This window comes from Heterodontus francisci, chromosome 3 (assembly GCF_036365525.1).
Source record: "Heterodontus francisci isolate sHetFra1 chromosome 3, sHetFra1.hap1, whole genome shotgun sequence".
Classification (NCBI taxonomy): domain Eukaryota; kingdom Metazoa; phylum Chordata; class Chondrichthyes; order Heterodontiformes; family Heterodontidae; genus Heterodontus; species Heterodontus francisci.
The window spans coordinates 110,586,165-110,612,921 of NC_090373.1; the positions used below are offsets into that span (position 1 = coordinate 110,586,165).

Below are 26,757 nucleotides of genomic sequence, written 5' to 3' on the forward strand. Positions count from 1 at the left end.
CGTCTAAATCATTAATGTACACTACAGACAGCAAGGGTCCCAGCACCGATCCCTGCAGTACACCACTGGTCACAGGCTTCCACTCTCATAAACAACCCTCGACCATCACCCTCTGTCTCCTGCCACTAAGCCAAATTTGGATCCAATTTGCCAAATTGCCCTGGATCCCATGGGCTCTTACCTTCTTAACCAATCTCCCATGCAGGACATAATCGAAAGCCTTACTGAAGTCCATGTAGACTACATCAACTGCCTTACTCTCATCTACACATCTAGTCACCTCCTCGAAAAATTCAGTCAAGTTAGTTAGACACGATCTCCCCCTGACAAAGTCATGCTGACTATCCCTGATTAATCTCTGCCTCTCCAAATGGAGATTAATCCTGTCCCTCAGAATTTTTTCCAATAGTTTCCCTACCACTGATGTTAGACTCTCTGGCCTGTAATTATCTGGTTTATTCCTGCTACCTTTCTTTAATAATGGTACCACATTCACGGTCCTCTAGTCCTCTGATACCTCTCCTGTGGCCAGAGAGGATTTGAAAATTTGTGTCAGATCCCCTGCTATCTCCTTCCTTGCCTCACATAACAGCCTGGGATCTCATCTGGGCCTGGGGATTTATCCACGTTTATGCCTGCTAAAACAGCTGATATTTCCTCCCTTTCAATGCTAATTTGTTCAAGTATATTGCAATCCCCCTCCCTGATCTCTATACCTACATCGTCCCTCTTCATAGTGAACACAGATGAAAAGTAATCATTTAAAACCTCACCTATGTCTTCCGGCTCCACACACAGATTGCCACTTAGGTCCCTAATGGGCCCTACTCTTTCCCAGGTTATCCTCTTACCCTTAATATACTTATAAAACGCCATGATTGAGCTAAACTGTGAAAGCCATCTCAGTCAAATGGCCATTCGTCAAGTGTCAGACTAGACAGTATCGCTGGTTATTTGACCTGGAGAGGCTATCACAGTTTAGCTCAATCATGTCCTTGCTTGACATCCAACCACTTTCCAGGATGAGCAAGCAGGATTGGGAACACAAATGTATTTTCCAATTTCTAAAGCTCAGGCAAATTATGAATCCCAACTTGTATCCCTGCTAACTCATTGTAGATAAGGAATCAAAACCTTCTATGTCTATAATAAGCACACCATGTTGTGATTTACCCAACAAGGTCTGGTATTCTTAACTGAATTTATGAAAACTTGAAAAGTAACATGATTTCTGATAAAATAGAAGTTTAGGATATTACACTTGAATTATTTTCATCTCAGAGCGGAAACACTGATGTGGTTCTTCTTCAGTGGGGATAGTGTTATTGGTTTATACTAACTTCAGCTGAAATCATCAAAACAGCAAAGAACTTTTTTGTATTGAAAGGGAATGTCAAATCCAAATAATTCACCTTCCTTACTAGGAACAACAAAGCTGTGCTTGTTCCATTGTGTGCAGGTCTCACACTGTTAAATGTGCGAGGTCAACTTGGCTCAGTGATGGCACTCTCACTTCTGAATTAGAAGCTCTTGGTTTCAAGCTCAACTCCAGGATTTGAGCATATAATCTAGGCTCATGCTTTGTTGCAGTACTGCAGGAGTGTTACATTGCTGGATGTGTTCTTTTGTGGATGAGATGCTAAACTGGGGGTTTTTCTGGAGTTTTCAGATGACTGTCAGAGTCCAGGGTTCCAGGGATCTTATGTGCAAATCAGTTACCACTTTTGCTTACATAACAGTGACTGAATTCATTGGTGGACTACCTTACAGCTCCTTTGGATAGGAAAGCTGCTTTATAAAATGCAGCTTCTTTCCTTTTAAGTATCTGTATAACACTTGTTTTCAGTAAGGGATGCTGTTTCTTGTGGAAAGAATGTTTGCAATCCTATTTTTATTTGTTGGCAAATACAAAATACAATGACGTAAGCTATACTGAAATACATCACCACATGCCTTGAGCTTGCAATGATTGTAATTATTTTGGTGAGAATACATCTAACACAGGATTTCTAAACAGCAAGCTATTTTTTAAACCTTCATAATGGCTCACTCACACAATCAGCAATAAAGACACACACCCTGCCTCTGGGGATGCCACACCCAGCTGAAAAAGAGCTCAGTGGCACCACTACATAAAACACACTTAACCCAACACACAATTCTTCACCCTGCCCAAAGCAAGAAAAAGGCTGATCATTACTTTTGTCATGATAACAGATTCATTCTAATGTGCACATCTTTAGAGAGAGGAAGGTAGGGTTAACGCTTCAGGTCGATGATCCTTTGTCAGAACAAAGGGAGCAGTTTTCACTCCAATGCCAGCATCACACATCTTGAGTAGATCTTTTAGAAAGAGAAATCCCTGTCCATTATTAAGTTCAAAAAGCAAAATTAATGTGCGCAATACATCCAGGGGTCTCAAATATTCTGGAAAATATGTGGTACCCACAGCACTAAGGGAGCAGTAATAAAAACAGATATAAAAGCAAAATACTGCGGATGCTGGAAATCTGAAATAAAAACAAGAAATGCTGGAAATACTCAGCAGGTCTGGCAGCATCTGTGGAGAGAGAAGCAGAGTTAACATTTCAGGTCAGTGACCCTTCTTCTGAAGCGTTAACTCTGCTTCTCTCTCCACAGATGCTGCCAGACCTGCTGAGTATTAAAACAGATAAAAAGAGATAAAGCAGGCCAGGCTGCATCTGTGGAGAGAGGAAGGCAGGGTTAAGTCTGGTACCTTTGTCAGATCCCAGAAGAGCAGAACTTCTTTAAGGTGGGCATTCCTGGAAGTGAACTGGCCATTACTTAAACAATGAAATGAAAAGCAAAAAACTTCAGATGCTGGAAATCTGAAATGAAAACTGAAAATGCACGTGAGGCAACATCTGTGGAGAGAGGAAAGTAGGATTAGCATTTCAGATCAACGACCACTTGTCACAACACAGCATCATACATCTTGAGTGGATGTTTTAGAAAGAACAATTCCTGTCTATTATGAAGTTCAAAAACAAAGTTGCTGGTCAATAAACTGTGTTAATGCCCTTTTTCTACTTATTGAGGATAAGTGGAATCTCCTAAACAACAGTTCAAATTTGTAAAAATATTTTACGAATTAGTTACCATAATATTCAGTGGTGCAAAGATGTACATATCAATAAAGTTGCAATAAGCTAAACACACTTTCATAAATTTCATTCTACCTTGTGATTACAGTTTTTGATAATCAATTACAAATGTAATCATAATGTGACCTACAAACTGTGACAATTATATCCCAACTTCTGAATGGTACATATAGCTCGCAGCAAAATAAACGTTCTCTCATAACCTTCACAAATATGGTTTCATGTAAATGTTCAGTTTTGAATATTGGAGTGGACTTTTTGATGAAAACAGTGTATTGATCAGATTTTCCATTTATTGTTACTTTAAGAAGTCAAAGAAAGATCATAAGCTTGTTATATTTCTCCATTTTGTTTAAGAAATACTTCTTAAAACTCAAAGATGAAGTGAAAAATCTCTGGTTAAGGCAGCCTTTACTGCGATTGGTAAACCTATTTTGGAACCGTCACTGCGCTACAAAGTATTTGTGCACATAACACGTGGAGACACTTTAAGAGAAGTGACCAGTTGCAATATAAATAACTTCCTTTTCCTTATTTCCTTCAGACAACCTACCTGGTACATATACAGACTGTATGCTCTTAAAAGAAAAATCATAGAATTATACTCGACAGAAGGAAGCCATTTGACCCATTGTGCCTGTGCAGGCTCTTTGAAATAACTGTCCTTTCTTCAGAGCAATGCATTTTTTTTTCTTTTTTGAGTATTTGTCCAAATCCATTTTGAAAGCTAGTACTGAATCTGCTTCTACCACCTTTTCAGGTGGTGCATTTCAAATCATAATAACTGTCTGTGTAAAAGCTTTTCTCCTCATCTGTCCTCTTGACATTTGATTATTAATATTTTACATACAAACTTTGAAAGTCATCTTTATTTCAGTGTAGGAGCAGCGAATAAATAACAGGAACGATTGCATGCAGCACAATGATATTCACTTAGTGACATTTTGTAAATATAATGAAGCCCCATTACTACATCAAATAGTACATTGTTTGCAAACAAGAATTTGTTAAATATCTAATGTCAATAAATATTAAACACAACTTCCATCAGGAATATAAAATATATCGGGGAAGAGTAAGATTATTAGGATAAGAAAGCAGAATATGGTTTCACTTCACCACATATGGGGTACATTTCCTGTCTAGCAGCATAATGCAGAAGTGATGCTGTAAAAACTGAACAAGCTCCAGTCAGAACTCTTTATCACAGGAAGTGCCTTGAGCAAAGGAAGCTGCTAGAGACAAAGGTACAAGAGCTGTCACTCCATCTGCAACTGTGCTTTACTTAAGGAATTGGCATCATTTTAAAACTGGAAAACAGAACACATCTAGGCTTTGTTAGTTTTATCTCACAGCAGCAGTCCATTTTTCATACAGACTCTGAAGATGTTTTGCTGTAGTTTATCTGGTTGAAAGAAATGGTATTATTCACTATTGCCAGAGAATTGGTCCTGTTGAAAGTGGGAAAGAAAACTATATATAATCAGCATTATGAAAACACAGAATTATACCAGATCTTTTTGTAAGTGACTGAAATATCATTTCTTCTCTCTTTTCCTCTTCTGAAGGTACTATTCATGCTGAGGCACAGTTCCACTAGGGATTACTTGAGAGTGAGCAAGAGCTATTTGACCATATGAAGCACCACATTTGAGCTTGGCTTCAATTTTCAGCAGCTTCCGATCAGTAGCATGAACCCCGGTTGGTTTCCAAATGCACAATACTCACTTAAATCATATAAACCTGGACCCACATTTCATGGCTTCTGGTGAGGCTATGCCCACAGTGTGCACATCATCCATATGAAATGAATACTGTTTGAAGCATGAAATAAAAAGAAGAAATGCTGGAACCACTCAGCAGGTCTGGCAGCATCTGTGGAAAGAGAAGCAGAGTTAACGTTTCGGGTCAGTGACCCTTCTTCGGAACTAGCAAATATTAGAAATGTCGAAAGTTATAAGCAAGTGAGGCAGGGGTGGGGCAAGAGATAAAAAAGGAGGTGTAGATTGGACAAGGCCACATAGCTGACCAAAAGGTCATGGAGCAAAGGCAAACAATATGTTAATGGTGTGTTGAAAGACAAAGCATTAGTACAGATAGGGTGTTAACGGACTGAAGATTGAACAGCAGCAAGTACAAACATGAAAAAAAACAATGGCTAAGCAAACTGAACAAACTAAGATGAAATGAAATAAACACAAAGAAAAAGGTTGTAAAAAAAGAAAAAAGAAAAAAAGAAAAAAAAAGTGAAAAATTAACTAAAATAAAAGTAAAATGGGGGGCCCATCATGCTCTGAAATGATTGAACTCAATGTTCAATCCGGCAGGCTGTAGTGTGCCTAATCGGTAAATGAGATGCTGTTCCTCGAGCTTGCGTTGATGTTCACTGGAACACTGCAGCAATCCCAGGACAGAGATGTGAGCATGAGAGCAGGGGGGAGTGTTGAAATGGCAAGCAACCGGAAGCTCAGGGTCCTGCTTGCGGACTGAGTGGAGGTGTTCCGCGAAGTGGTCACCCAGTCTGCGTTTGGTCTCCCCAATGTAGAGGAGACCACATTGTGAGCAGCGAATACAGTATACTACATTGAAAGATGTACAAGTAAATCACTGCTTCACCTGAAAGGCCTGGGATAGTGAGGAGAGAGGAGGTAAATGGGCAGGTATTACACCTCCTGCGATTGCAGGGGAAGGTGCATTGGGAAGGGGATGAGGTGGTGGGGGTAATGGAGGAGTGGACCAGTGTGTCGCGGAGGGAACGATCCCTTTGGAATGCTGACAGGGGAAGGGAGGGGAAGATGCGTTTGTTAGTGGCATCACGCTGGAGGTGGCAGAAATGGCGGAGGATGATCCTTTGGATATGGAGGCTGATGGGATGGAAAGTGAGGACAAGGGGAACCCTGCACGGTTCTGGGAGGGAGGGGAAGCGGTGAGGGTAGAGGTGCGGGAAATGGGCCGGACACGGTTGAATGCCCTGTCAACAACAGTGGGGGGGAATCCTCGGTTGAGGAAAAAGGAGGTCATATCAGAAGCACCGTCATGGAAGGTAGCATCATCAGAGCAGATGCGTCGGAGACGGAGAAACTGGGAGAATGGAATGGAGTCCTTACAGGAGGTAGGGTGTGAAGAAGTGTAGTCAAGGTAGCTGTGGGAGTTGGTGGGCTTATAATGGATATTAGTAGACAACCTATCCCCAGAGATGGAGACAGAAAAGTTGAGGAAGGGAAGGGAAGTGGCAGAGATGGACCATGTAAAGGTGAGAGAAGGGTGGAAATTGGAAGCAAAGTTGATAAATTTTCCAGTTAGGAGCGGGAGCAGGAAACGGTACCGATACAGTCATTAATATACCGGAAAAAGAGTTGGGGGAGGAGGCCTGAGTAGGACTGGAACAAAGAATGCTCGACATATCCCACAAAAAGATGTTTGTACTTGCTGCTGTTCAATCTTCAATCCGTTAACACCCTATCTGTACTAATGCTTTGTCTTTCAACACACCATTAACATATTGTTTGCCTTTGCTCCATGACCTTTTGGTCAGCTATGTGGCCTTGTCCAATCTACACCTTCTCCTTTGTTATCTCTTGCCCCACCCCCAGCTCACTTGCTTATAACCTTTGACATTTCTAATATTTGCTAGTTCCGAAGAAGGGTCACTGACCCGAAATGTTAACTCTGTTTCTCTTTCCACAGATGCTGCCAGACCTGCTGAGTGGTTCCAGCTTTTCTTGTTTTTATTTCAGATTTCCAGCATCCGCAGTATTTTGCTTTTATTTTACTGTTTGAAGCATTTTGCTTCAAGAATTAGTTCTTTCTTCATACATGGGATGTTGCCATCACTGGTAAGGCCAGCATTCATTGCCCATCCCAAATGGCTCTTGAGAAGGTGGTGGTGAGCTGCCTCCTTGAGCCGCTGCAATCCATGTGGGGTAGGTACACCCATAGTGCTGTTAGGGAGGGAGTTTCAGAATTTTGACCTAGCAACAGTGAAGGAACGGTGATATATTTTCCAAGTCAGGATGGTGTGTGGCTTGTAAAAGCACTCAGAGGTGATGGTGTTCCCATCCACCTGTTGGTAGAGGTCGCTGGTTTGGGAGTTGCTGTCGAAGAAGCTTTGACAAGTCATTGCAGTGCATCTTGTAGATGGGACACACTGCTGCTGCTGTGCATTGGTGGTGGAGGAAGTGAATGTTTAAGGTGTTGGTTGGGGTGCCGACCAAGCAAGCTACTTTGTCCTGCATGGTGTCGAGCTTCGTGAGTGTTGTTGGAGCTGTACCCATCCAGGCAAGTGGAGAATATTCCATCACACTCCTGATGTGTGCCTTGTAGATGGTGACAGGCTTTGAGGAGTCATGAGGTGAGTACTCGCCGCAGGATTCCTAACCTCTGACCTGTTCTTGTAGCCACATTATTTATATGGCTACTCCAGTTCAGTTTCTGGTCAATGGTAACCCCCTAGGATGTTGATAGTGGGGGATTCAGCGATCATAATGCCATTGAATGTCAAGGGGAGATGGTTAGATTCTCTCTTGTTGGAGATGGTCATTGCCTGGCACTTGTGTGGTATGAATGTTACTTGCCACTTATCTGCCCAAGCTGGTATTGTGCAGTTCTTGCTACTTTTCTACATGGACTGCTTCAGTATCTGAGGAGTTGCGAATGGTGCTGAACATTGTGCAATCATCAGCGAACATCCCCACTTCTGACCTTATGATTGAAGGAAGGTCATTGATGAAGCAGCCGAAGGTGGTTGAGCCTAGGACACTACCCTGAGGAACTCCTGCAGTGATGTCCTGGAGCTCAGGTGATTGACCTCCAACAACCACAACCATCTTCCTTTGCACTAGGTACGACTCCAACTAGCAGATAGTTTTCCCCTGATTCCCATTGACTCCAGTTTTGCTAGGGCTCCTTGATGCCATACTCGGTCAAATGCTGCCTTGATGTCAAGGGAAATCACTCTCATCTCACCTCAGAGTACAGATCTTTTGTCCATGTTTGATTCAAGATTGTAATGTGGTCAGGAGCTGAGTGGCCCTGACGGAACCCAAACTGAGCGTCACTGAGCAGGTTATTGTTATGCAAGTGCCGCTTGATGGCACTGTCGACTACACCTTCCATCACTTTACTGATGATCGAGAGTACACTGATGGGACAGTAATTGGCCAGATTGAATTTGTCCTGCTTTTTGTGGACAGGACATACCTGGTCAATTTTCCATTTTGTTGGATAGATGCCTGGTGGTGCTCTTGACATGCTCTTCTGTTCATCATTGAACCAGGGTTAATCGCCTGGCTTGATGGTAATGGTAGAGCGAGAGATACCCCATGAGGTTACAAATTGTGGTGGAATGCAATTGTGCTGCTGCTAATGACCCATTTGCGCTTCGTGGATGCCAGGTTTTGAGCTGCTAGATCTGTTTTGAATCTATCCCATTTAACATGGTTGTAGTGTCTCACAACATAATGAAGCGTATCTTCTGTGTGAGGATGGGACTTAATCTCCGCAAGGACTGTACAGTGGTCACTTCTATCAATACTGATATGGACAGATGCATCTGCGAAAGGTAGGTTGATGAGGATGAGTTCAAGTAGGTTTTTCCCTCTTGGCTGAATCAATCTAGCAGCTATGTCCTTCAGGACTCAGCCAGCTCAGGCAGTAGTGGTGCTACCAAGCCACTTACCTTCTGGGAGAGCAACGGAGAGGAGTGGACTTGCGGGAAGAACACGGAGTGAGGAGCAGATAAATAGAGCCCTAAGATCGCGGCCGAGAGCATTATCTTCCGGGAGAGGAGCGGACCTGATGGAAGAACACGGAGTGACGAACAGTTAAATACAGCCAGAGGATCCTGGCCTAGAACATTACCTTCCAGGAGAGCAGCGGAGAGGAGCGGACCTGCGGGAGGAACACGGAGTGGCGAACAGTTAAATACAGCCAGAGGATCGTGGCCTAGAACACTTACCTTCCGGGAGAGCAGCAGAGAGGGAGTCCAGGCGCACCGGAGTTTGAAATCAAAGTGAGCAGTGATGTCACAGGAAAGCTGCAAGGTGATTGGTTGGTGAGTAACTGCTGTTAGGGAATAACTCTAAATAGCTGGGTTAGGACACTACTGTTACAGTGTGTGTGCAAATTGCTTAATAATAAGGAACAAGTGAGTAGCTGGAATTTTTTCTGAGTAAGGTTTATTTTAACTAGTGAACTGTATTGATTTTTAGTAGGAATTATCAGTACTAGTAAGGTTTTATTAATAATTCTAAGCTGTTGTATTTTTGGTGAGGTTTTTTTAGCAATAGCAAAGGGTCAACTAATAAATAAAGGAATGGCAGGGTTGCTTCAACCTCGAGAGTGCACCTCCTGTGCTATGTGGGAGATCCAGGTTGCTTCCTGTATCCTGGAGAACTATTTGTGCAGGAAGTGGCGTCAATTTAAGCAGCTTTTTTGAGCTCCATCTTTTGGAACTTGAGCGGCAGCTGGCAACACTGTGGTGCATTCATGAGGATGAGAGCTATGTGGATAGCATGTTTATAGATGTGGTCACCACACAGCGTAAGAATATGCAGGGAAAGAGGGAATGGGTGACCACCAGACAGTCAAAAAGAATCAGGCAGGTAGTGCAGGAGACCCTTGAGTGCATCTCACTCTCCAACAGGTATTCAGTTCTGAATACTGAGGAAAGTGATGCTTCACCTGGGGAGTGCAACCAGAGTCAAGTCCATGGCACCACGGGTGGCTCAGCTGCACAGAGGTGTACAGGGAAGACTGGAAGAGCTATAGTGATAGGTGATTCAATAGTCAGGGGAACAGACAGGCATTTCTGTGGCTGCAGACGTGAATCCAGGATGGTGTGTTGCCTCCCTGGTGCCAGGGTCAAGGATGTCACTGAGCGGCTGCAGAGCATCCTGAAGGGGGAGGGTGAACAGCCAGCAGTCGTGGTCCACATCGGAACCAATGACATAGGTAGAAAGAGGGATGTGGTCCTGCAGTCAGAATTTAGGGAGCTAGGTAAGAAATTAGCATGCAGGACCTCAAAATACACCCAGTGCCACGCGCAAGTGAGTATCGGATAAGACAGATGAATGTGTAGCTGGAAAGATGGTGCAGGAGGGTGGGCTTCAGATTCCTGGGACATTGGGTCCGGCTCTGGGGGAGATGGGACTTGTACAGGCCAGATAGGTTGCACCTGAGCAGAGCCGGGACTGAGTTCCTTGCGGGACATTTTGCTAGTGCTATTGGGGAGGGTTTAAACTAGTTTGGCAGGGTGATGGAAACGTGAGGATAGACTCAGCTGGGACAAAATCAGAAATTAAAATGGAAAGCAGAAAATTAATGGATGAGGCTGGAAGACAGAGTATATGATGGTTAGAAAATTAAAAAAAAGAGTTTGGCAGTGCTCAAGGGTATCTATTTCAATGCAAGGAGTATTGCAAATAAAGCAGTTGAACTGAGGGCACAGATAGACACGTGGCAGTGTGATATCATAGCTTTTACAGAATCATGGCTTAAGGAGGGACAGGAATGGCAGCTCAACGTTCCTGGTTACAGGGTTTTCAGATGTGATAGGAAGGGGGATAAGAAAGGAGGGGGTGTGGCAATTTTTGTCAAGGAAACTATTACAGCTGTGAGAAGGGGTGATATGTTGGAAGGTTCATTAAATGAGGCCATATGGATTGAGCTAAGGAACAAAAAAGGGGCAATCACACTGCTGGGAGTGTATTATAGACCCCCAAACAGTCAGAGGGAGACAGAAGAGCAGATATGTAGGTAAATTTCTGAGAAGTGCAAGAACAATAGGGCAGTAATAGTAGGGGATTTTAACTACCCCAATATTAACTGGGATAGTTTTAGTGAAAGGAATTGAGGGAGCAGAATTCTTAAGGTGCATTCAGGAGAACTTTTTTGCCCAGTATGTCACAAGTCCAACAAGAGAGGGCACAGTTTCAGACATAGTTTTAGGAAATGAAGTTGGGCAGGTGGAAGGAGTGGCAGTGGAGAGTATTTTGGTGGTAATTATCATAATTCAGTCAGTTTTAACATAATTATGGAAAAGGACAGAGATAGAACAGGAGTTAGAGTTCTCAATTGGGGCAAGGCCAATTTTACTAAACTGTGGGGTGATATAGCGAAAGTGGACTGGAAACAGCTACTTGAAGGTAAATTAGTGTCAGATTCAAGGGGTTCAGGGTAAACATGTTCCCACAAAGAAAAAGGGTGAGGCGGCCAAATCTAGAGCCCCATGGATGTCAAGGAGCCTACAGGGTAAGATACGGCAGAAAAGGAAAGCTTATGTCCGAAACCGAGAACTCAATACTACAGAAAGCCAAGAGGAGTATAGAAAGTGGAGGGGTGAAATCAAAAAGGAAATTAGGAAAGCAAAGCGAGGGCATGAAAGAATATTGGCAAGCAAAATCAAGGTGAACCCAAAGATGTTTTATTAATACATTAGGAGTAAGATGATAACTAAGGAGAGAGTAGGGCCCATAAAAGACCAAAAAGGTAACTTATATGTAGGAGCAGAAGATACTGGTATGGTTCTTAATGAATACTTTGCGTCAGTCTTCACAAAAGAGGGGGACAATGCAGATATTGTATTTAAGGAGGAACAGTGTGAAGTATTGGATGTGATAAACATAGGGAGAGAGGAAGTATTAATGGGATTAGCATCCTTGAAAGTTAATAAATCACCAGGGCCAGATGAAATTTAAACTAGGCTGTTAAAAGAAGCAAGAGACGAATAGCAGAGGGTCTGACCATCATTTTCCAGTCCTCATTGGATGCAGGTGTGGTGCCGGAGGATTGGAGAATTGCTAAAGTTTAGAAAGTTTAAAAAGGGAGGGAAGGATAGACCGAATAATTACAGGCCAATCAGTCTAACCTCAGTAGTGGGCAAATTATTGGAATCTATTCTGAGAGACACGATAAACTGTCACTTAGAAAGGCATAGGCTAATCAAGGATAGTCAGCATGGATTTGTTAAGGGAAAATCTTGTTTGACCAACTTGATCGAATTTTTTGAGGAAGTAACAAGGAAGATAGATGAGGGTAGTGCAGTTGATGTGCCTACATGGATTTTAGCAAGGCTTTTGACAAGGTCCCACATGGCAGACTGGTTAAAAAAATAAAATCCTATGGGATCCAGGGAAATGCAGCAAGGTGGATACAAAATTGGGTCAGTGGCAGGAAACAAAGGGTAATTGTTGACGGCTGTTTAGCGACTGGAGGGCTGTTTCCAGTGGTGTTCTGCAGGGCTCAGTACTGGGTCCCCTGCTTTTTGTGATGTATATTAACGATTTGGATGTAAATGTAGGGGGCATGATCAAGAAGTTTGCAGATGACACAAGGATTGGCCGTGTGGTAGATAGCCAGGAGGATAGCTGTAGGCTGCAGGAAGATATTGATGGTCTGGTCAGATGGGCAGAAAAGTGGCAATTGGAATTCAACTTGGAGAAGTGTGAGGTGATGCATTTGGGGAGGTCAAACAAGACAAAGGAATACACGATTAATGGGAAAACACTGAGAAGTATAGAGGAAATGAGGGACCTTGGAGTGAATGTCCACAGATCCCTGAAGGTAGCAGAACAGGTCGATAATGTGGTTAAAAAGGCAGATGGAATCCTTTCCTTTATTAGCTGAAGTATAGAATACAAGAGCAGGCAGGTTATGCTGGAACTGTATCACTCATTAGTTAGGCCACAACTTGAATACTGTGTAATAAAAACAAGAAATGCTAGAAATACTCAGCAGGTCTGGCAGCAATCGTGGAGAGAGAAGCAGAGTTAACATTTCAGGTCAGTGACCCTTCATCAGATGGGTTGGTGGAGGTTATGCTGGAACTGTATAATTCATTGGTTAGGAAACAACTTGAGTGCTGTGTGTAGTTCTGGTCACCTCATTACAGAAAGGATGTCATTGCACTGGAGAGGGTACAGACGAGGTTTACGAGGATGTTGCCAGGAAAGATGCAGCTATGGGGAAAGATTGGATAGGCTGGGGTTGTTCTCCTTGGAATAGAGAAGGCTGAGGGGAGATCTGATTGAAATGTACAACATTTTGAGGGGCCTGGATAGAGTGGAGGTGAAGTGTCTATTAACCTTAGCAGAGAGGTCAGTGACTAGGGGACTTAGATTTAAAGTGATTGGTAGAAAGATTAGAAGGGAGATGAGGAAAAACTTTTTCACCCAGAGGGTAGTGATGGTCTGAAATTCAATGCCTGAAAGGGTAGTTGAGGCAAAGATCCTCAACTCATTCAAAAGGAGCCTGGATATGCACCTCAAGTGCCGTAAGCTGCAGGGCGATGGACCAAAAGCTGGAAGGTGGGTTTAGAATAGTTGGATTGTGTTTCAGCCGGCAGAGACACCATGGGCCAAGTTGCCTCTTTCTGTGCCTTAAATGTTCTGTGATTCTATGATATACATTGAAGTCCCCCACCCAGAGTACATTCTGTGCCCTTTCTACCCTCAGTTCTCAGTTGGTTTACCTGGTAGTCTTATCTTTTTTGTTTTTATTCCTGACAGTATTTTCCTTCATTATTCTTGGTTGCTGCTGCTGGCATTTAAATTGCACCAAACGAAATGGTGTTGCTATCTATTCCTTTACAGTTCCAAATGCAGTCAGATGAGGAGGAAAGGGACTTTTCCTTTCCCCACTCGTCCTGTGTTGAGGGACTCCTCCACATCTTTCTGGAAGTGTCAGGGAAGGCTTTTCCTCATACTTCTAATTCACACAGTGGTACTATCTGATCCAGAATGACCTGCAGACATTATCTGGAACTGTGACTGTTCTTCCAATAGATGTGAAGGCTACTAACGTGAAGCTTTCACTGGGTGGCAATGTTCCCTTCAGTGCAAAGGACCCACGTGTGCATTGCATCAAATACATGACTGACATAAACAACAAATGCTTTCAGTCAATTAATACTCACAAAAGCATAATTTTCTCCCGACAATACCCACTGAGGAAGCAGCCACGCAACCTTAGGACGAAGTCCATGGTGCCTCTGTTGTTTATAGGAGGAGGAACACCAGATCAATAGTCTTAGAAGATGAGAGATTCATGGCTGCTAGCCCCACCGAGAAACTCCTTAACAGCAAAGGGCTACCTTGCACAGGATGCCTCAGCATCTGTTTAATGTTCCACTTTAGTCACTCGCACCTGTGAGAAAAGTATGCCACTCAGCCTTGTCACAATGAAAATGTTTGCAGAAAGGCAATAGTTGTGTAGAATACTTCAAATGGCACCTCGCTGAAGGTGCAGAAGTTCCGCACTTAACTTTGTGTCATACTTGATGAAATATTGTAAAGTATGGAGAACACTGGCCTTTTCCTTCCTGCTGATACCAGCAAACTTGGTCCTTATTTGTGACCAGGTACTGGATAGTGGCAACAACTTCTCTCCATGCAGCTGAGTCCTGTATTTTTACTGGAGCTTGGCCTTCACTTCCAAGTTGGGCTGTTCTTCTTTGGTGCACATCTTGCAACAGGACCTCCTACTCTAATCAATGGGAAGAAAAGGAAGAACAACATTACATTTATATAATGCCTTTCATATCCTCAGTTCATTCCAAAGCACGTTATGGCAAATTAAATAATTGTTGAAGTGCAATTACTGTTATTATGTAGGTAAAAACAGTAGCCAATTTGCATACCACAAGGTCTCACAAACAGCATAAGGTAATGATCAGTTAATCTGCTTTTTGTGAAGGGATGATGATGTGCCTACTCTTCTTTCAATAACACCAGAGTATCTCATATATCCACCAAACAGCTAGAGGGGTTGTCGTTTAACATTTGATGCAAAAGATGGTACCTCTGGTAATACAGCTTCCCCACAATGAAGTGTTAGCATAGATTCTGTGCATAGATTCTGGAGTGTACTTGAACTCACAACCTTTTGACTCAGAGGTGAGAACGCTATCACTGAATCAAAGATGACTTTGTTATGGGCATTTGATGCTCCACAGCTGATACTTCTCTCTGTGTTCTGTCCAGATAACGCTTATTGCCCAGGTAGTAAAGTTAAAACGCTATCCCAATTTCTGTATTTTCTGCCAATACTTCCCATTTAATGTCAGGCTATAGCCCTTTAAAAACTGCTGCCTCTATATGTGGCCAAATGTGCTCTGTAGCACCCTCTCTGGACTTGCTTTTCATGTGCCAGTAGCCTATACAAACTAGGGGGAGAGATCCATTATAAAATTTGGCGTGGCCTGCCCCTGAGCTATTGGCTCAGGCTTGCCTGCTTCTTGGACCATTACAATTCCATTTTTGATGATCTCAACTTCAGAATTTAGATTTATAATCAGAAGACACAAATGAGTAAGTAAAAATCTCATAAAGCATAATCACCTGGAATTTCTGTTGACTTTTCCCGATCTCCTGTTGGGAAATCAGCAGAAGATTGGAGGAGACGCTGGAGAAATGGTATTAATGGCTAAATGTTTTATCCCAGGATTCTGCTGATCTTCCGCTGAAGTGACAGTGGGAGGTTAGGAGAACCCTGGTGGAAATTCCACCTGCAGTAATTAAAATATCATATATTAGACAAATAATAGCTGTAGATGCTGTTAGATTGTACTCTGTGAGTTAGCAACACTTTACCCATACAGTTTTGCTGTGGGACTTTCCTCGTTGACTACTCATATCTATCTTACTGTGTTTAGTAATAGTTGTAGAAGCAACATCCCTTCTTTGGCAGTTAGCAGTTCTTACAATGAATGTACTTTGTCTTCTAGGGCAAGTTCTCATCTTACCAACATATCTTATAATATAATGGCTTTGAATAAAATTGAAATAATGCTTCCTGTAACCCAGATAAAATACATCAAATTATGTGCTAATTGATTAGTATTTGAAATATTGCTTCCCTTTAAGCTTTGATTTATATTTACATAATCAGACACAGTGGCAACATGGCTGTTTTGTTTTCCACACTAACGTTTTCTGCTCACGTCCTCTCCTGAAGGCATTGACTCCTCACGGTGCACATCACACGTCCAGCCCTCGTCTCGTAGCCATTATTCATGCCCATTCACAGTGAAGAGGAGGATCTTCCTCCATAATTGACCCTGATTTTGTGAGGAAGTGTATCAGAAATGATGGGAAAATAGGGTGCTAAAGATTACTATAGTCTCATCATCATGAGCAGAATTTCCTTTCTCTGCACCAGACGCTGCCTGGTTCTTCTCCAACCGCTGCATGCAAATGGTGGAGAAGTGAGGGCAAAGCCCCAGTAGCTGTTCCTTCTTTCTGCCTGGGTTAACATTGTTTCCTAGGGCTCCCAATGTAACTGTCCTGAGGTGCCCCTATGGAGGAAGAGGGCCTTGTAGCAGCCTCCTCTCCCCCTCCAGTGGTTCGCAGACACTTTCCCATTGAAGACTCTAGTGTTGGCTGAGGCTGCATTGGGATATCCCTTGTAACCTTTGGTGTGTTTCTGCCCCTTTAAGGTCCCTCTGCTGATATTCTGAAGTTCCAGCAATGCTGTTTGCCTTGGTGAAGAGACTCTCTCTCTTGTTGGCAGGAATCCAATTGGGAGTTCACCAAGCATATGTAATACACCCTTACCCAGGACAATCGGATGGGTATGGAACAGGTATGGATGGGTGGGTGGAAGTTCTACCCTGTCAGAACTCTTACCTGAAAGGGATAATCCTCCCAAGGGTTATAGATTATTCAATTGGGGAGATCATCACAGCTGATCCCAGTTCAATCTGTATCCAGCAGCCAAACAGTTGTATTGACAGGTGGAAGTTACATTGTAACATTAGGTGCAGGAGCCCTGGATGATTGACTTCTCTTTAACCTGGGGCTCTGAAGCTAATTGTAATATCCCTTATCTGAGATCAGCTGACTCAGATATTGAATGGGGCAGCTTCCTGCTGAGGTAGTGGGGTTGCCTGTTCCACCTTATCATTCACAATAAGAATTGATTATGTTATTGGCAGAGAACCCAGGACTAAACAGTGTTAAAGGAAGCAGCTGTTCTGTGCTAAGCCAGTTCTCTTAGCATCTGCTGACACTGAAGAAACTGTACATAGGGTCGTAACCAAACATTGCACTTTGAGCAATAGTTTATTTTGAAGGAAATGAACAGCTGAAGTTTTATTTTGCAATTTGCACATTGACACTGAAGAGCAAGTGCCTGTAATTCTATATTGTGAAACAGTGAGAAAGACGCAGTAGGTCATCTGATTAGATTCTGACTGTGATGCTTAGTGGCTGAATGAATCATTTAGTAAATGCGCTTTTGTGCTTTAATGGTCTTGAACTGATTTACGCTGGTATTACATCAAAATCTACACCAAAATTTAAGCCGATCTTGCTTTCGGCATCTTAGGTCAATATTTCCTGCAGACCTCATTCACATACACTGGAACATGAAAGCCGATGTAAAACAATACAGGTTCAGTGAAACCATTACAGGCCTGGAGAAGCAGATGCTATCTTCTCTCTTTATGTCTCTCTTTATCTTATTGATGATATGAAAATTATTTTGAAACCATCATTTATGCGCATTAAGCAGTGCTGTATGTTTAAGAAACTTTAAGTGTGGAAGCATTTCTCTTTTTTACTATAGATTTTGATACCTAATAAAACATTCAAAGATGTAGAAAATATTGTACAGATCACAGTGAGGACATTTTTTAAGAATTGCTTAGAAAATCACTCCCAAACTCCAGCAATATAATTTGGAGCCTGTTCTTAGGCCGAATCTCCTCAGTTACGACCATTTTGGATTGGCTGGAGATGTGCTGCCCTATAATTTTTGGGCAGAGGAAAAAACACAGAAAACCAGAATTCTCTGGCATCTGGGGGAGAAGCTATGTTAATGAGTTCAGGAGTTTGGTACACAGAACTCTGGAGTGGAGCAAATGAAAGAGGAAATTTTCATGTAGTGAGACTCCAATATAAAATTGGGGTAGATTGGTTACGTGCAAAATTCCTCCACTGATGAAATGTTGAACATTAGAAGGAAATTCCAGGCCAATGTTATGTTGGTTGCAATTGCATTACAAGTGTCGAAATAGTGTAGTCAGAGAGCATTGACTATTGAGAAACCTCCTGTAACATATGTTCAGGTCCTTCGCTGTCCTATTTTAATGGCACTAACCATTACTGAGATATCATTCTATAGATGGCAGTAGCCTTCAGTACCTCACCTAGTGGACATTTGTTTATGATTGATTGTGATTGTGATTTTTGCCAGGCTATTTTATTATGGAGGCCATCACCACCATTACTGACCCTGTCCTCTTCCATCCATGCTATTCTCACACATACATTTTTCAACAGGCTCACTGGCCAGCAATCAGGAGGGGAACACTGGATGATGTTTTCCCCCTTTTCAGCTGAGGCCAATGGTTGCTTAAGTTGTTGCCCAGCTGAAATCAACCATAGCAACACAGACCGGGGGGCAACTTTAACCCACCCCGCCCAATGGGAACAGGACAGCCACTCAGTTAAAACTGCTTCCGAAAGCTGACTGTCCCATTACTGCTTCAATTCTGCCCACTTCTGCATTAAATGAGCCCATTTTTTGGTGGCCAAAGTGCCTGCCCTTCTGAGATAGAAGCCTCATTAATAGATGCAAATTGCGGTCCGATGATGTCATTACGAAGTCCTATCATTCACCTGTCAGGGGAAAAGCACAGGCCCTAAAAGTCAAGTTTTAAATGTATCTTAATGGGGCCAGGAGGAGCAGGAGTGCATGGGAAGTCTTGGCCTGTGCTGCCCAGGCTGCACCCCTTCCCATCTGTGTGAATCTGCCAAAACCCCAACAAAAACTTACCTAAGTGCTGGTGGGTGGCCTCTGGACTACCTGATCTTTGTCTGAAGGCAGCCGGCCTAGAATTCCTTTACGTCCGTTTTGGGCAGGCAGCTGGCCAGCGGGATGTAAAAGAGACTCCAGAATTAAAATAAAACAAAGCCCAAAATGATACCATCCATCAGGGGGTTTTAAACTTACCCCCACCCATCTAAAGCCTGCTCTCAGTTAAAATACCTCCCTTCCTAGGAATCAACAGTGGGACCTTTTGGGCTGCGTACTTAATAACACACCACAAGGTGCATTTACCCAATGAGCTATTGTGGAGCCTAAAAGTCCTCTGCTTCCATCAACTGTGCCTTTGGAAATTGGAATGCTCATTCTCATTACATGGGTCCTGAAATTCTACAGGAGCTGTTTAAAGATGCTGACAAAGGTAATTAGGAGAGTTTATTCATTTATTGAGATAGCTAAGAACTAGGAAATACCAAGAGCATTAATGATTGCTGTCAATCATGAGGCTCCCTAGTGACAGGGGTCTGAGTTTTGAGAAAAGTCTGGAGAGACTTGGGCTTTTCAGCCTGAGAAAGAGGCATTTGAGACATGATCTTAGAGATAAATAAGATAGCAAATGGTATGGAAAAGGTTAATCTGAAATAATACTTTAAATGTGAGAGTAGGACCAAGGAAACACAAGTTCAAACCAGTAAAAGGTAACTTTTTGACCAATGTCAGGAGGTTCACCTTCATGCAGATCAACACTTGGAATGGACTTCCGAGGAGAATAATGGGGGCAAAAAACCTGGTATCGGATAAGATATCAAGAAATGACTGAAGGCACTGGATACTGCAAAGGCTGTGGGCCCTGACAACATTCCGGCAATAGTACTGAGGACCTGTGCTCCAGAATTTGCCGCGCCCCTAGCCAAGCTGTTCCACTACAGCTAGAACACAGGCATCTACCCAGCAATGTGGAAAATTGCCCAGGTAGGTCCTGTACACAAAAAGCAGGACAAGTCCAACTTGGTCAATTACCACCTCTTCAGTCTACTCTCAATCATCAGTAAAGTGATGGAAGGTGTCATCGACAGTGCTGTCAAGCGGCACTTGCTTCGCAATAACCTGCTCAGTGACGCTCAGTTTAGGTTCTGCCAGGGCCACTCAGCTCCTGACCTCATTACAGCCTTGGTTCAAACATGAACAAAAGAGCTGAACTCAAGAGATGAGGTGAGAGTGACTGATCTTGACATCAAGGCAGCATTTGACCGAGTATGGCATCAAGGAGCCCGAGCAATACTGAATTCAATGGGAATCAGGGGGAAAACTCTCAGCTAGTTGGAGTCATACCTAACACAAAGGAAGATGTTTGTGGTTGTTGGAGGTCAATCATCTGAGCTCCAGGACATCACTACAGGAGCTTCTCAGGGTAATGTTCGAGGCTCAACCATCTTCAGCTGCTTTATCAATGACCTTTCTTCAATCATAAGGTCAGAAGTGGAGATGCTCGCTGATGATTGCATAATGTTCAGCACCATTCACGACTCCTCAGATACTGAAGCAGTCTGTGTAGAAATGCAGCAAGACCTGGACAATATCTAGGCTTGGGCTGATAAGTTGCAAGTAACATTTGTACCACACAAGTGCCAGGCAATGGCCATCTCCAATAAGAGAGAATCTAGCCATCTCCCCTTGACATTCAATGGCATTACCATTGTTGAATCCCCCACTATATACATCCTGGGGGTTACCATTGACCAGAAACTGAACTGGAGTAGCCATATAAATACCGTGGCTACAAGATTAGGTCAGGAGCTAGAAATCCTGCAGCAAGTAACTCACCTCCTGACTCCCCAAAGCCTGTCCACCATCTACAAGGCACAAGTCAAGAGTGTGATGAAATATTCTTCACTTGCCTGGATGGGTGCAACTCCAACAACACTCAAGATGCTCGACACCATCCAGGACAAAGCAGCCCGGTTGATTGGTACCCTATCTACAAACATTCACTCCCTCCACCACCGATGCACAGTGGCAGCAGTGTGTACCATCTACAAGATGCACTGCAGCAATGCACCATGGTTGCTGCCATGCAAGGCCAATCAGCTGTCATGCAAGGCCAGACTGCTGCCATCATGGTTGCGGATACCAGTGTTCAAAGGGTCTTGCAGGCTTTCATTGCAGTCCAGCAATCTGTCCATCAACAGATTACTAGAATTGCTGAGGTGCCTCTTAGGGGTAGTGGCAGTGTCTCCCTTGGGCTGAAACATCCTGTCCTTTCTTAAGTTGACAGCATTCATCCTTCCACTACTGCTACTCTGCCAGTACCCTGTCAGCCAGCCAGTCCTGACTGCTACTGCCCATGCTGAGGTGTTGCCGTCTGAAGCCGGGCCTTCTGGACCCAGAGTTGATCAAGATCGTCCTCCAAAGCCATCTGCAGTCTCCTGCACTGAAAGTCAGTAGCCATGCTGTAGCCACTGGGATAGCCACGTGTACGAGCACGAGGACTGGCAAAGACTTGGACGACAGGCACGAAAGGGATAGATAAGGGTGATTAGTTTATGTTTGTAAGCATTATAGAATGATTTCATTTATAAATTATGTGTGAAATGGGTTTTTTGCTGGCTTTTATTTTTGCCTTGTTGCCAAGTGGGTGTTGTGATTGTCAGTGACAGAAGGATTGATGGCGAATGGGGAATTGGCGTTGCAATCACTACTATTGCATACAGCCTGGGCAGAAAGAGGTTTTCTAGGTTGCTGCCTCCCTTCCTCTTCCTCTACCTCCTCCTCCTCCTCCTGCTTCTCAGCCTCTCAACCTACAGCTGGTGGCAAGGCTGTGCCCTCACGATGGCAAGGTTATACAGCATGCAGCATACCACCATGAGCATTGAGACCCACTGAGCCTAGTACTGCAAGGTTCCTCCAGAATGGTCCAGGCAGGAGAACCATTGCTTCACCATGCCAATTGTCTGCTTTCTCATATTTTTGTGGCAACATGGCTTTCATTGTATGCATGCCGCCAACGTGTGCATGGATTGTGCTCCTGTGTCATCAGCCATATCGGCAGCGGGTTGCCCTTGTCGTCCAATAGCCACCCTTTGATTTGCTGTGGTGGCTGAAATGCAGAACTGCGGGAATCCTGGAACTCCCTTCCTAACAGCACTCTGGGTATACCTAAACCATATGAACTGCAACGGTTCGAGAAGGCAGCTCACCATCACCCTCTCAAGGGCAGTTAGGGATGGGTAATAAATGCTGGCCTGGCCAGTGATGCTCACATCCCAAGAATGAATAAAAACAAAATGCAGAATTGCTGCAGAGGAAGGCACCGTGACTGCTTCCTAGTATAATCGGGTATTGCAGGTATTGACCTGCATGATGTGCTGCCTGTGGTCATGCACAAGGTGGACATTGAGGGGTTGGAATCCCTTTCGGTTCCAGTACATGGCAGAGCTGACATGCGGCACTTACAGGTTGGTGTGTGTGCAGTAAATGGCACCCTGCACCATGGAGAAGCCATCAATCCTCATAAACCTTCATGCTTGCTCCTGTTTGTCTCTGGAAAGAGAGAATTAAATGAAGTTGTCTCTCTTTGAATAGCGGGCCTCAGTGACCTCCTTTATGCAACAATGGACAGCAAACTGTGAGACGTTGCTAATATCTCCAGCACCAACCTAAAAGGTACCAGGTGCATAAAGGTTCATTGCCACGGTTACCTTCACAGCCACTGGCAATGTGGTTCTTGCCCTACTCTGGGGTTGTAGTTGTGGCTGCAGCAGGTGGTAGATTTCCATGAGAAACTCCCTACTGACGCGCTGGTGTCTCACACACTGTTCTTTGCTGAGGTCCAGGTCGCAGAATTGCTCCCTCAACACACTGGGCAAAAATGGCCTCCTGCTGAAAATGCTTCTCCCACCCTTCTCATCCCTCTTCTATTAGCTTGGGCTCTTCTCAATGAACGCTATTGATGTTGTGATCTGCCTGCTCTGCATATTTCCGACAGATGTTAATTGCGCATGCACTAATACCTTCACCAAGATGGTGTCCAGCATGCTTCACATCAGAAGTGTTAATATGTGTCGCTGTCGCCATTTTGGATTCCTAATGACACTCATAGCACCCCAAAAATGGGCACTACTGAGCCCAATTTCTTGCCCTTTGTGTCTTAATCTGCACAAGTTTCTTGTGTGGCACTTTAAGTGCTTTTTAAAATCCAAATATACCACTTTCATTGCACTCACTTTTGTCTACATGATCAACAATTTCTTCAAATAACTCAATTAAATTAATCACCATAACCTGCTCCTTACAAATCCTTATCACTGATTAGCCCATATCTTTCTACACTAATCCTATCCCTTATTTCGGTTCCTAGCAGTTATTTTTTTGACTTATCATCTTGACACTGATTGATCTATATTTACATGATTAACCCTTTCCCTAGTTTAAAAAGATTCACCATCTTTTAGTACTTTGGTTCAAGTTCCTTCCCTGAAGAATGTTAGAAAATTATGGTTAATGCTATTTCATTCTTTAGTGTCCTTCAGCATTGACCACACCTGATGACCTGTTTGCTTTAAGTTATTTTAGTTCTTTTAATATAGTTTCCTTTTTAATATTGGTATCATAGTGATTCTTCCAAATCATATACCTCGTTCTAAGACTTTATTGTTGACCTTGTTGCAACCAGGTGAGGAAGGGGTTGCAGGCTCCCCTCTAGCCCCTTCTCTGGTTTGGCCGTAACAGGGTTTATCTTTTTAAACACAGTGATTTTAGCTTTCCACCACAGTGAGCCCTTGCACACTGCACTCTAATTACAATTGCAAATTAGCCAATCAGACAGGTTTTCTTGGGTTTAAACAAGAAAAATGTAAGTTTATTAATCTTATCACTCTAAACCGGTTAAAATTACTAAAATACGCAATGCATCCACGTTCACATGCATACAAGAGGCACACACACACATATTGATAGAGAAGGGAAGAAATAGTTAGGAGATTGAAGTAGAGTTGGTAATAAATGGAATACAAATACTGTCCTTAATGTCCTTAATTGAAGTTAAAGTCTTGGACTCCTCACTTGGGCCACGTGCACAATTTCAGGCTTGCTTTTCTGGTGCCAGAAGGTCGACGAGAGGTTTTGTCTGTCTTTTTAGCGGTCGTCTGTAAAGTTCAGTTGTCTTACGGTGTAGAAGCTGCCACCATGGTTTCCCTGGGACTTTGCTGGAGAGAGAGACAGAAAGAGATGTCTTCCTCGTGGAGTTCAAAGTTGCAATCTCTTTACTTTCAAAAACCTCAGTGTTACCAGCAGGTATGTCATGTGACCACCTCTGGTTTGAAACATCAACTTCTAGAGGGGTCTTTGAACCTCAGAGTGCATCAGACATAAGCAGTGGTGGAGGGCGGGGGCAGGGGGGAGACGGCGTTGGCTCTTTCAAAGTCAAAGGGTGTTGATCGCCACTATTGCCAAGACCAATCTTGCTAAGTGAATCAGGGAGCACCCCCATTGTTCCAGCTGGACTGGGTAATTTCCTTCTGTCTTTCAGCCAGACCTCGTCTTCTCAGAATGCAAATGTGCGATCATTTTTTATTTAGCTGTTCAGTTCTGCTTTTTAAAAAAGTCATTTGTAGTGTCCAGTAAAACAAGTTCTCAAACAGCATTTCATACAATGAAATTAATATGTTTCCATTTGGAGGTGTGATTTCTGTCACAACCTAATATCCTTATTCATAGGTTGCAGTCTTTGCTTGAACCTCCTTACTTTTGGTCAGAACCTTTTCAAACTGTATCCTATACATCAATTACTTTTTGCCTTTTTTAAAGTTTTTCAAAAAGTGCATATGCACACATCTTATGACACTGTTGCACATTTTGATTGTAAGGTGCTTGTGGGAATGTTGTATTGATAAATTCAGGTTTCTTGGCTTGACTGTGCTTGGCTGAGAACAATGTGGGTCAGGAGCATGAGGCAACCTGTTTGTTTCTGGTTTCTGCAGATCAGTTTGACCTATGGAGTGAAACCCTATATACTCATCGTCATGTTAGTTGATTATTTTATTTCATGCTCAGTCAATGCGTTGCTGTTGTGGAGGACCTGTCTACACTGAGTCTCCAAGACAACTTGTTATTTCTCTAGTTCCAGGCAGAGATTGAACATCATCTTTTTTCTGATTGACATATGTCTCACAAATACTTAGACCAAAAATAGGATCTATGCATGGAGGCCGAGGGCATGACTGAGGTACTAAATGATGACTTTGCAATTGTCTTTGCCAAGGAGGAAGATGCTGCTGAAATCATAGTGAAAGAAGAGGTAGTTGATGAATGGACTAACAATTGATAAACAGGAGATATTAGAAAGGCTGGCTGTACTTAAAGTTGACAAGTCATCAGGACCAAATGGGATGTATCCGAGGATGCTGAAGGAAGTAAGGGTGGAAATTGTGCAGACACTGGCCATAATCTTCCAATCCTCCTTAGATACAGTGTGATGCCAGAGGACTGGAGAATTCCAAATGTTATACCCTTGTTCAAAAAAGGGTGGAAGGATAAGCACAGCAACTACAGATCAGTCAGTTTAATCTCCGTGGTGGGAAAGCTTTTAGAAACGATAATCTGGGGAAAAAATTAACAGTCACTTGATCAAGTGTGGATTAATCAAGGAAAGCCAGCATAGATTTGTTAAAGGCAAATTATGTTTAATTAACGGGATTGTTTTATGAGGTAACAGAGAGGGTTGATGAGGGTAATGCTTTTGACATGGTGTCCATGGACTTCCAAAATGCATTTGATAAAGTGCCGTGTAATAGGTTTGTCAGCAAAGTCAAAGCCCATGGAATAAAAGGGGCAATGGCAGCATGGATACAAAGTTGGCTGAGTGGCAGGGAACAGAGAGTAGTGGTGAATGGTTGTTTGTCGCACAGGAGGAAGCTATACAGTGGGGTCAGTGCTAGGACCACTGCTTTTCTTGATGTATATTAATGACCTAGACGTAGGTATCAGGGCACAATTTCAAAATTTGCAGATGACACAAAACTTGGAAGTATTGTCAACTGTGAGGAGGATAGTGAAAGAATTGAAGAGGACATAGACAGGCCGGTGGAATGGGCAAACAAGTGTCAGATAAAATTTAACGCAGAGACATGTGTAGTGATTCATTTTGGTAGGAAGATGGAGGAGAGGCAATATAAAATAAAGGGTGTAATTCGAAAGGATGTGCAAGAACAGAGAGATCTGGAGTATACATGCATAAATCATTAAATGTGGAAGGGCAGTTTGGCTTTATAAATAGGGGCATAGAGTACAAAAGCAAGGAAGTTATGATGATCAGTCATCGGGAAAATGCTAGAATTTTTTCTAAAGGATGTGATAAATGGACACTTGGATCAAATGATCTGATTGGGCATAGTCAACATGGATTTATGAATGGGAAATCATGTTTGACAAACCTGTTGGAGTTTTTTGAGGATATTACTAACAGAATTGATAAAGGGGAGTCGATGGATGTGGTATACTTGGATTTTCAGAAGGCGTTTGATAAAGTTTCCCACAGGAGGTTGGTTAGCAAAATGAAAGCACATGGGATAGGAGGTAATATACTGGCATGGATGAAGGATTGGTTGGCAGGCAGAAAGCAGAGAGTAGGAATAAACAGGTCATTCTCACGTTGGCAGGCTGTGACCAGTGGGTTACTGCAGGGATCAGTGCTTGGACCCCAGCTGTTCACAATATATATCAATGATTTGCATGTGGGAACCAAATGTTGTATTTCCAAGTTTGCAGATGACACAAAACTAGGTGGGAATGTGTGTTGTGAGGAAGATGCAAAGCGGCTTCAAGGGGATTTGGACAGACTTAGTGAGTGGGCAAGAACATGGCAGATGGA

At 43.1% G+C, this 26,757-nt stretch overlaps 1 protein-coding gene across 6 annotated transcripts in view; it reads left to right on the forward strand.

Moving 5' to 3' along the window:
* cep85l (centrosomal protein 85, like) overlaps positions 1-26,757 on the forward strand; it is a 380,598-nt gene that overhangs the window by 10,008 nt on the left and 343,833 nt on the right. For 3 of the 6 annotated variants that reach the window (XM_068025467.1, XM_068025473.1, XM_068025482.1), the window contains exon 2: positions 16,558-16,703. The exons of the other annotated variants lie outside the window; for them this stretch is intronic. In XM_068025467.1, the coding sequence (XP_067881568.1) occupies positions 16,589-16,703 (115 nt within the window). In that variant the 5' untranslated portion in view covers positions 16,558-16,588. The remainder of the gene's footprint in view (positions 1-16,557; positions 16,704-26,757) is intronic. 6 annotated transcript variants of the gene reach the window in all.